This window comes from Leptodactylus fuscus, chromosome 3 (assembly GCF_031893055.1).
Source record: "Leptodactylus fuscus isolate aLepFus1 chromosome 3, aLepFus1.hap2, whole genome shotgun sequence".
Lineage (NCBI taxonomy): Eukaryota > Metazoa > Chordata > Amphibia > Anura > Leptodactylidae > Leptodactylus > Leptodactylus fuscus.
Window position 1 is genome coordinate 194,869,313 of NC_134267.1, and position 14,328 is coordinate 194,883,640.

Sequence of the window (14,328 nt, forward strand, 5' to 3'; positions counted from 1 at the left end):
CTGTAGATAGGATGAATTGGGCACATCCTCCCGGCATCCTTGTGCCTAGACCCAAACCTGCTATCAATATTACCCATGCGTCCTGTACTTGTATAAAAGGATTTTAATGTAATAACATTGTAGTGTGACCTTTTTCACTCCATGTACTCAAATGGTGGTCAACCAGACAGGAAGTCACGCAGTTGCTAGGCAACCAGCAGTAGCACAACCCTTAATATGTTCTCAATGGAGAAGTGAAATAAAGTTAGATTTTGATATGTTTTTGAGCAGGAAGCTATAAATGTCCGTCCAGAGTATTATACTATCCATACCATCTGGTACTATTTTTCTGACAAGTCACACTTCACTTTGCACATATGCCTCTGAATTTGGCCATAACCCCCCCCCCCCCCCCATTCCAATGGCTTCTTATGCTGTTTATCTACAAGTTGCATTCTTTTGACAAGGTTACATTGTGACATGGGGGCTTTGGGGGGGATGGTGTTATCTTCACAATAGACCCTGATCTGGACATCTGGTCTTAGGATTCTTGAATAGAGAGGAAAAAGAGCGAGCTATTCACATGCTAATAGAGGCCTGTATATAATGCTAGAGCGGGAAACTGTTGTAGAGACATAGAAAACACAGGGAGTGGTGGGAGGTTAGAGAGGCACGAATACTGAGATACAGCAAAAGGGGTGAGCCAATCTCAGGCAGGGATCACACTAGGAAGCTGGACCGCACTAGCAGGTGGCCATGTCTGCAGCAGCCAAGGATCCCCTCAAACTATCCAATTCTAAACAGGAAAGGAAGGTAAGACGTCTACTCTATGAAGGGTTAATCCTTTCGTCTCCTTGCACACTGCAGACATTCGGCGTTCTCACGTGTTACTCGACCACTTGTACATATGGACATTCTGCTATCACATCCACTTAAACCACAGTATGTCACTGTTCACATACACATAGCAGGGGCACATGCAGCTGGACTCATTTCTACTTTACAGCCTGCCTTTGCCTAATTGCCAATTGGCAAGGTTCACACACAGCCAAAAGCAGCTTGTTGAGTCTGTGTGTTTGAGAGTCGCAGCAGGCAGGGTATAAAAGCCTTACATGTGAACACCGCATGGCTTTGTGTTGTATTCACTTACAGCATAATAAGGGACGACTCTACAGAAATCAGCTGTAGCAGGTGGCAGTATGACTTGGCAGGGATAGGCGGAATATGAAGACCGGCAATGCTTGCCACAATATGACATGTATGGACTATTGGTAACTAAACTTATTAACTAAAAGTACATATGGCCATATGGTGCACGACTAGATCTGAAGCCTATCGCTTTATAATGTACAATATTATAATGGATTATACCATTTCTGCCATACTTTGCAGAAAATTGTGGAAAGAGGCCATGGGAAGCTGCCCACATGTTATGTCCTGGAGGTCAGTGAAGGGGGTGACATGTGAGGGTGGCACAGGTAGGTATTGTACTGTAGTGGGTGACACTTCATTTTGTATAGGTACTCCTATTGTTTAGATATAGGTCTAATATTTAGGTCTATATATTATATAACCAGTATGGGTACCCCGGAGACTGGTGCTGCAGTATTGGCGCACTTATATGACCAATGGTATGCTTACAAACTGCTGCAACCTGATATCTTATCACAAAATACATTAAAAAAACATGAATAGCCATTCAAAAGTGTTTTTCCAATGATTTTTCATAGTTTTTGTTCATCTCTGTGATAAGATTTTACGCTGCAGCAGTTTAATGTAGAAGTTCAGGTTAACTGCTACATCTATATAGGAGAATTAACTTGGGCAGCCATTATGGGGACATGCTCTGAGTGTTTAAAGGGATCCTATCTTTGGATACCCTTTTTTTCTGACTAACACGTAGGAATAGCCTTAAGAAAGGCTATTCTTCTCCTACCTTTAGATGTCTTCTGCATGCCACCGTTCAGTAGAAATCCAGGTTTTCTTCAGTATGCAAATGAGTTCTCTCACAGCACTGGGGCCGTCCCCAATGCTGCAAGAGAAATCTCCAGCGCCGCCTCTATCTTCTTCTGGAACGCCCTCTCCCTCTGTCTTCTTCCGTCCTGGGTTTCAATCTTCTAGGCATGCGCAGTCGGCTCTGCTATCAGGCCTCGGGTAGAGCTGACTGGGCATGCCTGCGGCCGCAAGATGTTTAAGCATCTGCAAGAAAATGGCCGCTTACACAGCTTACTGTGTAAGCGGCCATTTTCTAGTGGCTGCAGGCATGCGCAGTTGGCTCTGCCTGAGGCCCAATGGCAGAGCCGACTGCACATGCCTAGAAGATTGAAATCCAGGATGGAAGAAGACACATGGAGAGGGCGTTCCAGAAGAAGATAGAGGCGGTGCTGGAGATTTCTCTCGCAGCATTGGGGATGCCCCCAGTGCTGCGAGAGAACTCTTTCGCTAACCGAAGAAAACCGAACAGCGGTACAGAGAAGACATCTAAAGGTAGGAGAAGAATAGCCTTTCTTAAGGCTATTCCTACGTGTTAGTCAAAAAAAAGGGTATCCAATGATAGGGTTCCTTTAAAGAGGACTTGTCGCAGGTCTGAAAAGCCTAAAGACCTACATCATCTGGTAGGAACAGAAACCCGGAGCATTTTGGTGTTTTATTTATTCAAATCTGTTCAGCTATTCCAAAGATATAAGTCCTTTTAGTGTTGATGCAGATCAGGGTATACTAGCCAAGTGGATGGTAACACTACTTGACACAAAACATAGAGACCTCATCCCCAGAAAAACAATGTTACCGCCCACTTGGCTAGTATACCCTAATTTGCATCAACACTGAAAGGGCTTGTATCTCTGGAATGGCTGAATGGATGTGTATAAACAGAACAAATGCTTACGCCAGGGTGATGGCACCCATATATCACATGATGTATGGCATTGGGCTGGTGACAGGTCCTCTTTAAAGAAGGTTCCTCTTTTGGACTCCTGTATGACATGTCAGGTGATCGTGGTGTGTCCAGATCCTCTGCCTTGTAGTGATCATTTCTTGAGATCATTAGCACTTCTTTCTTATAGGACTTAAACAATGGGAGATTTTCTAATATTATTGCACTATGCAAGTTGTGCGTCACTACTTCTCCTCCTCACCCCCTATACCGTAGATCAATGTAGGGTAAAAGCAATTCTGGATCAGACCTCACCTCTTTTCTAGAAAAGTAAAGTCACAAAGACTGTTAATAACGTCTTTATAAAGTGAAAGAGTCACAGGTAGCATAAACACTATGATAAATTTGCCCCGATGTCTTGACTTATGTATGACTACACTTTGATATGTCATCAGCATCAAGCTAGATACATAAATCAATGTATTCACTAGTGTTTCTATACCATCCAATGTTAATAGATTGGGTATCAAATCTATCGGACCAGTAATTTGCATTTTGGACATCATAAATCCTACATGACGGCTGGCACAACCAATCTGGTAACTGGCAGGTGATGCAGCACTATCTGACACAGAGGTCCGTGTAGTTCCTTACCCGGAACACCTGTTTGCCAATGATTTTTGGAACTCTCTAGAAAGCACAGGGATGATCTTAGGGGTCTGACACCCAGCTCTCCTGCCATACATCTGGTCGAAGTGGTAGAATCCCTTAGGTGAGTGATACTTCAGCATCACACAGCTAACCAATGAGGGTCCTGGGTATCAGATCCCCACTGATCTCATATTGATGATCAATTCTGAGGATAGATAGATCAGTATCATAACCCCGAGAAGCCCCTTTAAAACGGCTCTATCATTGGGAAAAGTCATTTTTAACTAATCACATCTTTGCATAACCTTTAAAAAGGCTATTCCACACCTACCTTTAGTATGTAAATTGCCTCAGTGGTTTCTGAATACGTCTGTTTTTATTCATATGCTAATTAGCCTCTTGGTGCACCATCGTGCACCCTCCTTGCTATTGTTTCCTATGGGTGTATACAGCATAGGCTGCTGCTGCTGATGATGATGACTTCCTGTTTGCACACACAGATAGGAGAGAATAGCAGAGAGGAGGCTGCTGGGAACTTCCTGTGCTGGCTGGAAGTTAATTAGCATATGAGTAAAAACGGGCTCATTCAAATACCACTGAGGCAATTTACAATGATAGAGCTGCTTTAATCGTTATAGCAGTGGTCTTCCACCTGTGTCTCTCCAGTTACTGTATAACTGCAACTACCAGCACTGCTCTAACTTTTTGCTTAAAGAGGACCTTTCACCTCCTGCGGTTTAATACACAGCTAGAAAGCTGACAATGCGCTGAATTCAGCGCACTAACGGCTTTCCCGTTCTGTGCCCCTGGTGAAGAACTATTGGTGCCAGTACCATAGCTCTTCACTGTCAGAAGGGTGTTTCTGACAGTCAGTCAGGAACACCCTTCCTCACAGTAGCGTCTATTGTGGGGGCACAGAAAAGGAAAGGCGATAGTGCACTGAATTCAACGCATTGTCGGCTTTCTAGTGGTGTATAAAACCGCATGTGCCCCAGGAGGTGAAAGGTCCTCTTTAAGATGTTCCTTGAATAGGATATCTGTGTGATGGAGTGTATGACCTCATTCTCTGAGTGGTCATCCATTTTCTTCATTCTATGTAGCTCAGAAAGCCGCTCATTGAGCGAAAGAGAAGAGAACGAATTAACTCCTGCCTGGAGCAACTGAAAGAAACTGTGATCAGGGCGTTCCATCTTGATGTAAGTAATTTGCTTATACTATGGCATACAAAGGAAATTTTCTTTTAAGGGCCCGTTCACACAATGTAATGCTCCATTGATTCTGACACGTAAACTCATGTCACACTGCAAAACAGAATCCCATTGACTTCAATGGGTTCCGTTTAGCATGCTTAACACATTGAAATCAATGGGTTAAAAAGCCTCCCATTGATTTCAATGTGTTACGCGCGCTAAACGGAACCCCTTTGAAGTCAATGGGATTCTGTTTTGCAGTGCTGACTCTGACACGAGTTTACGTGTCAGAATCAATGGCGCGTTACATCGTGTGAATGGACTCTAACACACTTATTAAGTCCTTGAGTTGTCCTCATCCACTCATTTCCTATTTATACCTGTTTGGAAAGCTGGAAGTAATGTTTGGAATTAGAAGGAACCGGAGGATGAGAGTAGTAGTGGCAAAAACTATGTCACTGGATAGGCCGAGTGCCCTCAACTGATCTCCCCCCAGCACACCTCCTAGGTTGGACACTGATGAAGGCGGCCTGCATGCTACTGGATGGTGGTGGTAGCAGTTTCCCCGGGGTGATTCCAGTTAGAGAGGGGACCTCTATTTTCTTGAGTCATGTTCAGAATGGCCCTGATGGTAACAACAGGAATGACTCAGGAGGCATTGATGCAGTGAAACAGAATAACTTTACTTTAGCAAACTGTAAAACGGTGAACCAGTGCAGCTTCCCAATCCACGAAGTAGTCTCCTGACTATTAGGTACGCCCAGGCTTGGGGATGAGAGATGCCCAGACCATATGGAAGGTAGATGGCTTGTTCTCCACTCCAGCAACTTAACAATAGCCCTAGCGTCAGCAAATAGATTGGTCTGAAAGACTGGCAGCAAAGAAGTCCCATGGGCCCAGATACCTTGTGAGGCAGGTCCTGGAAAACAGTTTCTGGCAAATGGGACCCCTTCTCTCCTCTTGGCATGAAGTCTGTGCAGCAGACAGGCTGATAGTCCCTGTCTCAGGGCCGTCTCGGGTAAAACTTGGGCTGTATAAATCCTCTCCCTCAGGGGCTGTTTGGAACATGGTAGAGCTGGAGAGTGACAGTACCAGCACTCACTGCTAAATGACCAAATTTTAATGGTTGTGCAGAAACTAATCACCAAACTCCTCCCGCCTTAATGACCTGTGATTGGCCAGGGGTGTACCAAGTGAAAGGGTGACTAACAATGGGGTAAACCAAGGAAAAACACATTAAGAAGATGTAATTACATCCAACACATACATACAATACATACACATGACATAGCCAGAGGCATAAAATAAAGACAAAAGAAGCAGTGATACTCTGGGATGATGCATACCTACTGAGAATACTTGTACACTATTTATTTATTGCATAAATATGGGGGCAGAAGGAGATGACAGCTGCAGTATCTAAGGTATATGGCCACTTTTAAGTTCACAATTAACACCATGTACTTCTGAAATAGATGTATAAAGGTGAGCAGATCATTCATTCTCAACAAAAGAATTGGAGATTTGTAGATATTTAAAGAGACACCCCAATGATTTTTTTTTTACTCAATAAATTGTCTGAAACGCCATCCCCTCAATAATAATAGTTGTTCGCTATTATTTTTTTTTCATCTTCTACAATAAGTCACATTATCAAATTGTGACCTGTTTTTCTAGCATGAGTTGCTGTGCAAACAGGAGGTCTCTCTCTGCTTCCTGCTATTGAGAACTAGCATGTGACCTCCGATTCATCAAGGTCCCACCCCCTGTTTTTCTGCCCTACTGATTCTGTAAAGTTGGTTCCCTGCTCCTTCTCGGCTTCTTACATAATCTGATCTCTATAGACTGCCCATAGTTCCCCTCTCTCTCTCACCTATCACCATGCCCAAATTACCTTCCCCAGTGTTATCAGAAGCAGTTGGTGCAGCTTCCGGGACCTTTGAGGACATCACCCTCACAGCCTAAGGTCCTGGAGGATCCAATTTTGTATTGGCTCTGCAATGTTTTGCAGAAACAGGTAAGAGGCATGGGTACAGGCAGAGGTGTAACATGAAGCTCCTGTGCCCCAATTTAAAATCTTATCAGACCCTCAACATTGTTGCTTTTTGCTGGTCTCCTCATACTAGGTCACCTAAGGCTCTAGGGCAGGATTGACCAGACCCTTTGCACCCCTTCACATTATCCCCCTGGATACAGATAATAGATAGGTATGGGAATTTGATGACAGCATCAGCAAAAGAATTTTGTGAATCTACTTCTCAGACTACCTTCAGTTTACATTCAATAAAGCTTTTTTCAAGCTACCTCTTGCTCCTTCAAAAACAAATTGTGCCCCTGGAAGGGGGATGGGGACAGGGCCGCCACAGCACCCACAGATGGAATGGGGGCACATGGCTTGCCGCGGGAGGGGGGCCCTCTTAGGCACCCCTGTAACATCAGTGCACGGGGAGCCCGGGGTTTGGTGAGGCCGTGGGCACAGGTTGGTGGGGGGAAAGGTGACACGGGGGGGTGGGGGGGTGGGAAAGGGGTCACTGGGTAGGTAACACAGGGGAAGGGGGCAAGGGGTTGGGGGGGAAGGGGACACGGGGCACGGGGTAGGAGAAAGAAGCGAGCACATGAGGGAGTGGGTAGAAAAAAAGGGGGTTGGCGGGTGCCAGGGGGAGATGAGGAAAAGGGAGCCACTGTGGAAACAAGGCAAAGGAAGAAGCCTACACACATTCATTTCCTCTCATTTTTGTTTTTCGGGTGGTGGTGGTGGTGGGGGGGTTCTAGGAGGAAAAATAGATGTCAGGGGGCTCAGATTTAGTATAAATAAGTGAACCAATACCTACCTCACCAATTCCCTGCCTCTAGAGTTTCAACACTGCTTGGGTCTCCATTGATTTCTACATCCTTGCCCTGTCTCAATGCATAGTGTTTCAAGATGGAACTAGGGAGTAAAGACTCTCGGGAACCCAGTCAGCACCGGAACAAGACTCTGAGATAATGCCACCAATTTTTTCCCTTCTTGAAATCCTGTCTAAAGCTTTTGTATATTTTTCACTTTGCCATCTGGGTTGTGTACGAGTATACATCCAACCCAAATAACAGTACTATCTTTCCTCTCTTTAGCAGTCCAAGCTGGAGAAAGCGGATATCCTGGAGATGACAGTAAGACATCTGGAAAATATTCAGAGAAACAGAACCACAGGTGAGGAATTCTACAGTCTTGAAGATGCATTCATTCATATCTTTGGTCTATGTTACACCCATATAGTTCTTGCTAGACATAAAAGCAGTATCTTAAGACAAATGTCTGAGTGAGTAACTGAAGTCCTTTTATGTGGTTGCCTGTCATGCATTTCTTGGTTTCTACAAGTGGTATAGGCCAACGTTCAGATATTACATGGAGAAGTGACCGTGTATATTGGTATAGGACGGCCAAACATGAAAAACCATTTACCCGTGGGTGGCAAATATTGGTTAACACTTGAAGGACCATTGACCAGCCCCTTATTATGGGACAACCTCTTTAAGGTGGTAAATGTTTGTATTTCCCCTTGTGACATCCTTTCTTTCTCTTAGGTGAGACCACTCAGACTGTAGATGGCCAGCAGAGGTTCAGCACAGGATACATTCAGTGTATGCACGAGCTCCACAATCTGCTTCTAAACTGCAACTGGATGGATCAAGCCCTTGGTGCTCGGCTTCTCAATCATCTGCTTAAGTCACTCCCTAAGGCCATGGATGCAAAATCTGAGTTACCCTTTATGATTGAGGAAGGTCTTGGGAGGACTCCACCACCCACTCTGAAATCTGATGCTGACATAAAACCAGAAGTTAATGTACTCCAGAAGCATTGCCCACTTATGGGCTCACTGCAGATGTGGAGACCCTGGTAACCATGTCATGCCACCTTAGTTAAAGGGGCCTTATAGTGCAGACTGGGTAACGCCATAGGCAGACTCACTGTTCCTTCTCTCCTTAGCATATTTATCCATCCTTATTGTGTATTTCACTTATACCCTGCAGTTACATTGGATATAGGAGCAGAGAGTGAACCTGTTGGCTGTAGCTTGTCTTCCATACAGTATATGTATTTGTATCTTATAGATATGCTTTAACACGTTGGGGTGCATACCCCAGTAGGTGTACTAAAGACCAGGTGCTTCTGGCTGGAGCCCCATGTTTGTAGCCTGCATTGTAGAAGGCTTCTCTCCCCCCTATTTATTACAGAACATGTAACATTTCTATTCACATGATAATTTACAGCTTCCTTTTACTGAATAAATTATAATATATTCATCAGATCGTGACTTGTTTTTCTTAATGTTTTTACAGTCTTATTTTATGTATTCATATATTCTTTTCTTTAAATGTAATGTTATCATATACCGTATATAGGTAGAATCTACATTAGAAAAAAGCTAAATATGGTCACTTTTATGCCAGGAAACCTGTTTCCTTACTAGGTTCAGTCCGGGGGCTTAACATAGGACCAGATACCATAGTCTTACTATTAGGACCTGCTAGAGGCAGGTCCTAATAGAACGCCTGTTACAATTCAGTAATAGGCACAGTATGCTACAATACACATGTATTGTAATGCATTTTACAGGCGTTCAAGCCCCCTAATGGTAAAGTACCCTAACAGGACTACAAAGAAAAGGAAAAATAAAATTAATAAATAGTTTTTACAAAGTAAAAAATACATAAATAAATAAAATAAAAAAAAACCCAGAGAAAACCCCTTTTCCCCATTAAAGGGATCCTATCATCAAAACTTAATTTTTTCTCACTACCACATCGGAATACCTTTAAGAAAGGCTATTCGTCTCCTACCTTTAGATGTCTTCTCTGGGCCAGCGTTTGGTATATAATCTGGTTTTCGTCGGTATGTAAATCACAGCACAAGGGGCGGGCCCCTGTGCTCAAACAGCACTGGAAGCATCCCCAATGCTGTGAGAGAACTCTCCAGCACTGCCTCCATCTTCTTCAGGAACGGGTCTTCTTTGTGTCTTCTTCCGGGGGTGGCTTCAAACAAAGGCGACTGCGCATGCCCGCCGGCCACAAGAAAATGGCTGCTTACATAGTATTGTCTAGAAGTTTGAAGCCACCGCCGGAAGAAGACCCGTTCCTGAAGAAGATGGAGGTGGCGCTGGAGAGTTCTCTCACAGCATTGGGGATGCCCCCAGTGCTGTTTGAGCGCTGGACCCCGCCCCCTGTGCTGCGAATAAACTCATTTACATACAGACGAAAACTGGATTATATACCGAACGGCGAAGACATCTTCAGATAGGAGACGAATACCCTTTCTTAAGGCTATTCCTACGTGGTAGTGAGAAAACAATTAAGTTTTAATGATAGGATCCCTCCAGCTTCTCTGCTGCCTGAGGCGGACAATCGAAAGACGCACCCCCCCCCCCCCAATTGAGTCCGGGGGGGGGGGGGTGTTGTTCATCTTTGGATCGTCCGTCTCAGCTGGTAGGAATGCCCCCTCCTTCTGCTCACAGTGCTCGTCCATAGATGAGTATTATCAGTGGGGAGGGGGCGTTCCTCCCCACTCACACAGCACAGCGCTATAGGCGCTGCTGAGAAGAAGGACGTTCCTGACAGACTGTCAAATGCCCTTCTGACTGTGAAGAGCTACGGTAACGGCACTGCTAGCTCTTCACCCGGGGCACAGATTGTGAAAGCCGACAGTGTGCTGAATTCAGTGCAATGTCGGCTTTCCATTAGTATATAAAACTGCCTTTGCCCAAACCCATGAAAGGTCCACTTTAATCCTAAGCAGGCTTTGGGCCTATATGGTAATATCCCAGACCACGTGATGAAGCCTGCTAGGATTAACATCACATCCCAGAGAGGTAAGTTACACTGTTTAATATGTTCCCTCACCTCCCCTGGGGCTCCGATTATTATACTCGGGGGTCTGAAAAGACCCCCCGAGTATAATAATAGCGGCAGTGGGATCGCGGCCTGGCCCGGGCCTGTTCACTGCCAGCCTCCGCGGCTGGGGCAGCAGTGAACAGGTCCGGGGAGGTTGGTAAATAGGCCGCTACCTGCTGGAGATACTCCAGCAGGTAGCGGACTATTATAAAACAAAAAGAAATGTTATTATACCTACCGATCTCACTGCTGCACCCGCTGCCTCTGTGATCCTCTTCTCTCGGCAGTCATCAAGCCGCCTACACTGATACGTAGACGTCTGAACCAGCGCAAGGAGAGCGGCAGCTTTCCTTGCGCTGGTTCAAAGAAAAAAAGTAAAAGAGAAAAAAAAAAAAAAAAAAAAAAAAAAAAAAAAAAAAATCGCCCGGGCTGCTGTCCCCCTTGTGGGGGAGGTAAGCTCAGCGGTAGCAGCAGCGGACCCAGACAGTCAGAGACAGACACCAAAATCAGTTTGAACAGGGTTTTAGCCCTGTGTGTTTATTTTGCAAAAAGGTTTAAAGGTGTTGGCAAACAAAAATAAACAGGCCTTTACTTCAGGCAAAAACAGAAACACAAATACCTGCCCGGCTAGGCGACTAACTACACAGAAGCAATCTGTCTATACGTGTGGCTTGCTTCAACCACACGGACAAAACAAATCAATAAGAAATACAAGCTGTGGAGCACCCACTGGTCTCACCAGTTTTCAGTTTGGCTGGACAGGACCTGGCTCCACCACTCTCCCCCAGGAACTGCCCAGGACAGAAGTCTGGAGAGGCTTTATAGGGCTGTGATTAGGCCTAACTGTTCCCACCTGTGCACACAAGCTCCTTCCTGCAGTGGGATGAGAAGAGTTAACTGACAAATGCCTTGCTACAGCTATTGAAGCCCTCACTCACCACACATATGAGAGGACTCTAGGGGAGATATAGCGTCCTTCCAGGACTTTTCCTGTCACTTTCTTACATACCCTCCCCCTTTGTTCGAACCTATACGGGGCGAACACCTTTCGCCACCATACAATGTGTCCTGGACAAAGCATCTGCATTCCCCTGTAATTTCCCGGATCGGTGTTCGACCTTAAATTTAAAATTTTGTAAGGTAAGGAACCATCTCGTAACCCGGGCATTTCTTTCTTTAGCCTGAGACATCCATGTGAGAGGGGAGTGGTCCGTAATCAACCGAAACTGTCGGCCCAGCAAATAATACCGTAGGGACTCCAGAGCCCATTTGATGGCCAAACACTCCCTTTCTACAATACTGTAACTTTTCTCTGCAGGAGTGAGCTTTCGACTCAGGTATGTGACTGGATGTTCCTTACCTTCAATCACCTGTGAAAGGACTGCCCCTAACCCTACATCTGAGGCATCAGTCTGGTTCGTACCTGCGGCTCGGTTACAATGTCGTGCTCGATTAGATTAGTACGCCCAGGGGTCTCTGAAAATACATCAGTGTTTCTCTGTACTAGTTCCTTTGTCTCTTGTGCCTGTACCTTAGACAGAGTCACCGCTATCTGTACATCAGGACAATGATTACCAATTGCACCTCTGCCTTTAGTGGCAATCTCTCTAGGGGTACTTAGAGCCGACCAGAATTCCCTCTCTTTCCAGGGTTTTATCAGATTCACACGGTAGATCTGTTCAGGTTTCCTCCTGCCTGGTTGGAAGACCTTGTAGTTTACATTTCCCACTTTTTCAATTATCTCATATAGACCTTGCCATTTGGCTAGGAATTTACTCTCTATGGTGGGCACGAGCACTAATACCCGGTCACCTGGGTTAAAGGATCTGAGCTGAGCCTTTCTGTTATAAACACGGCTTTGTGCCAACTGAGCATGCTCCATGTGCTCCTTTACGATGGGCATTACTGCGGTAATTCGGTCTTGCATTTGGGTTATGTGTTCTATAACGCTACGGTAGGGAGTGGGTTCCTGTTCCCAAGTTTCCCTAGCAATATCCAATAGACCCCTTGGATGTCTTCCATACACTAGCTCGAAGGGAGAGAATCCGGTGGAGGACTGGGGTACCTCTCTGATGGCAAACATTAAATATGGCAGCAAACAATCCCAGTCCTTACCATCCTTGCTAACCACCCTTTTCAACATTCCTTTAAGGGTCTTATTAAAACTCTCAACTAGGCCCGCTGGGGGTGGTAGACAGAGGTTCTCAAGTGCTTAATACCCAGGAGCTTACACATTTCCTTTGTAACTTTGGACATAAAGGGGGTACCTTGATCCGTCAGGATCTCTTTAGGGATACCGGTTCGGGAAAACATATAAAACAACTCCTTTGCGATTAGCTTGGCTGAGGTATGTCTGAGGGGCACGACCTCAGGGTAACGGGTAGCATAATCTATTACGACCAATATGTACTGATGTCCCCTAGCCGATTTCACCAGTGGTCCCACCAAATCCATAGCTATACGCTCAAAGGGCACCTCTATAATTGGGAGGGGTACTAATGGACTCCTGAAGTGTGAGACTGGTGCAGTCAATTGGCACACTGGGCAGGAGCTACAGTAATCTCGTACATGTCTGTCCACCCCCGGCCAATAGAAACATTGTAATATACGTTCTTTAGTTTTCTCATACCCCAAATGTCCTCCCAGTGCATGCTTATGGGCTAAGTCGAGAACCACTTTTTGGAAGGGTTGGGGTACCAACAATTGCTCAATAACATTATTTCTTATTTTGCTTACTCTATACAGTAAATCCTGGTTCATAGCAAAATAAGGAAATTCTTGATCAGCCCCCGGATATTGGGACTTACCATTGATCACTTTTACATTTTCTCGTGCCCGAGACAAGTGTGGGTCCCTGAGTTGGGCAGTACCAAAATTGTCATGGGACACCTCAAGTTCTGGTAGGTCAGACACCTCCTGCTGACCTTCAGTGTCACCAGCTAACACGGTAAGAGGCGAGCTAGTTTCTTCTGGGACAGCGGCTATTGCTGGCCCACCACAGTCCGGGTCGAAAGGTTCAGGATCAATTTTCGGCAACCTTTCACACCCCTCCTGCTCTTTATCTTGGTTTTTCCACAGGCTCCAGAACCCAGGAAAATCTCTTCCAAGAATGACACTGTGGAACAGACTCTGAACTACACCGACCTGGTGATGGACTACCCCACAGGTAGTCTCGATGGGGACCTCGGCTATTGGGTACTTTCTGATGTCACCATGGATGCACAAGACCCCGACCGTACGCCCATTGTATTGGGCAGGGTCCACCAGAGTTGCACGTACCAGGGTCACCACACTACCAGAGTCCATGAGAGCAGACACAGACTCTCCTCCCACAGTTACCACACACATTTGGGGATCCTCATCAGTCAGCAGTTCGGCTAGACAGGCAGGTTGAGAAAACAGCGAGACTCGCCGGGCACTGCTACAGTCCATTGGCTCACTGGTCAGAGGGCAACGTGCCGCCACATGTCTGTTATGGTTTGGGGATCCCTGACCACGGACTGGCCCCGGACTGATACTTCTCAGTACGGTACAGGAAAAACATATATAAAAACCAACAATAATAAGTACGAGCAGTTTGGACTTCTAGTGTGGATCCTCCTACACCCTGCCTCGCACAACTAGAAGTAGCCGTGGGCCCGACTAACTTGCCTGAAGGGGCACGAGCACAGCCGGAGAAGTAGCTAACCTGCAAAGGGAAATAGAGCCCCTGTCTAGCTTCACGTTTACGAAAGAGAGGCAGATACAGAACAAGCCCCCCACGGA

General features: G+C 45.6%; 1 protein-coding gene across 1 annotated transcript; it reads left to right on the forward strand.

Annotated features, from left to right (window-relative positions):
* Positions 1 to 622: 622 nt before the first annotated feature.
* Positions 623 to 8,891, forward strand: LOC142196787 (transcription cofactor HES-6-like). The gene is made up of 4 exons (XM_075266765.1): positions 623 to 792; positions 4,606 to 4,701; positions 7,807 to 7,885; positions 8,260 to 8,891. The coding sequence occupies exons 1-4, from the start codon at positions 736 to 738 to the stop codon at positions 8,574 to 8,576; spliced, it is 549 nt and encodes a 182-aa protein (XP_075122866.1). The 5' UTR covers positions 623 to 735; the 3' UTR covers positions 8,577 to 8,891.
* Positions 8,892 to 14,328: the final 5,437 nt, after the last annotated feature.